The sequence below is a fragment of the Octopus bimaculoides genome, chromosome 3 (assembly GCF_001194135.2).
Source record: "Octopus bimaculoides isolate UCB-OBI-ISO-001 chromosome 3, ASM119413v2, whole genome shotgun sequence".
Classification (NCBI taxonomy): domain Eukaryota; kingdom Metazoa; phylum Mollusca; class Cephalopoda; order Octopoda; family Octopodidae; genus Octopus; species Octopus bimaculoides.
This window is the reverse complement of record NC_068983.1, coordinates 25,011,124-25,013,002: the sequence shown is the minus strand read 5'-3', so window position 1 is coordinate 25,013,002 and position 1,879 is coordinate 25,011,124. Positions and strand designations below refer to the sequence as shown.

The 1,879-nt window shown below is 41.7% G+C and overlaps 1 protein-coding gene across 1 annotated transcript in view; it reads right to left on the bottom strand.

Moving 5' to 3' along the window:
• Nucleotides 1–1,879, bottom strand: part of LOC106870461 (protein inturned) — a 99,839-nt gene that overhangs the window by 90,500 nt on the left and 7,460 nt on the right. Inside the window, exon 2 of the mRNA XM_052966717.1 lies at nucleotides 517–989. Coding sequence (XP_052822677.1) covers nucleotides 517–989 — 473 coding nt within the window. The remainder of the gene's footprint in view (nucleotides 1–516; nucleotides 990–1,879) is intronic.

The window sequence follows — 1,879 nt, the reverse complement described above, 5'->3', positions numbered from 1 at the left end:
TATCATCATCATCATCGCTTAACGTCCGCTTCCCATGTTGGCATGGGTTGGACGGTTTGACTGGGGACTGGCAAGCCAGATGGTTGCACTAGGCTCCAATCTGATCTGGCAGAGTTTCTACAGCTGGATGCCCTTCCTAAAGCCAACCACTCCGAGAGTGTAGTGGGTGCTTTTACATGCCACCGGCACGAGGGCCAGTCATGCAGTACTGGCAATGGCCATGCTCAAATGGTGTCTTTAACATGTCACCTGGACAGGAACCAGTCCAGTGGCACTGGCAACGACCTCGCTAGAATGTTGTTTTACACATGCCACTGGTAACGATCATGCTCGAATAGTGCTTTTTACATGCCACCGGCACGGAGGTCAGTGAGCGGCCCTGGCAACGTTCACGCCCTTTTCAGCTATAGTAAATTTAGAGGAAATATTCCTTCTCTACTCTGTTAACCCACAATGTCAATAATGGTGTCGTGTCTAAATGGAAACATGATTCTGAAATAACAACAACCAAATTACCTTTATGTATCTTATGTGACCTCTGTGCTTGGCTTCCAATTATTACTTTCTGTACTATCAACCTTTTCTTGTCCCTATACTTTTCATCGCCATCAGTATTCTCCACAAGAGTTGACTTGACATTATAGCTGCAGAGTACAATTCCGAAGAGCTTCTCAAAATATTCAACATCAGTGAGTTCGCTAGAGTTCTTCTCACAAGGTACCGGCAACAAGAAGACTTCACTTTGGTTTTTACTTTTGTCAGTTTCAAATTTTGAAGTGTTAATACTTTCTGAGTAACTGGACAGGTTTTGGCTTTGACTGTCAGAGTTGTTATCTTGGCTGTGAGAAAGTTTAGATTTACTGACATTAATAGAAGAGTTGGAGGCTGGTTGTATATTTTCACTGTAGTGTCCATGTTTTTTAGCTGCTTCCACGAAAAAAATTTCTCCCTGCACACCAATATGATAAGACCACACAGGACAGAAGTAACTAGTGAAAGAAATGTAAAATGTATGTTACTTAAATCAAACAAATGAAGTATACTAAGAAAGTAAGGATGGAAGAGATAATAATGAAAATGACAATGAAATAATACCGTACCACAATGAATTAACAAAATAATGTAAGATCATCATCATCATCATCATCGTTTAATGTTCGTTTTCCATGCTAGCATGGGTTGGACGGTTCGACTAGGGTCTGAGAAGCCAGGAGGCTGCACCAGGCTCCAATCTGATCTGGCAGTGTTTCTACAGCTGGATGCCCTTCCTAACGCCGATCACTGTGTAAGTGTAGTGGGTGCTTTTTACGTGCCACCGGTACAGGGGCTAGAGGAGGCTGGCAACGGCCACGATCGGTTGGTGGTTTTTATTTACAATACTATTAATACACACGCACATACATACATGCATATTATATATACATATATATACATATCTTTTACTCTTTTATTTGTTTCAGTCATTTGACTGCAGCCATGATGGAGCACCACCTTTAGTCGAACAAATCAAACCCTGGACTTATTCTTTGTAAGCCTAGTAGTTATTCTATCAATCAGTTTTGCTGAACTGCTAAGATACAGGGACATAAACACACCAGCATCGGTTGTCAAATGATGGTAGAAGAACAAACATAGACACACAAACATATGTGCATATATATATATATATATATATATATACGATGGGATTCTTTCAGTTTCTATCTACCAAATCCACTCATAAGGTTTTGGTCGGCCCAAGGTTGAAGTTGAAGACACTTGCCCAACGTGCCATGCAGTGGGAATGAACCTGGAACCATGTGGTTGGTAAGCAAGCTACTTACCACACAGCCATTCTTGCGCCTATGAACCACTCCTGAGCCTCTCTCTCTCTCTCTCT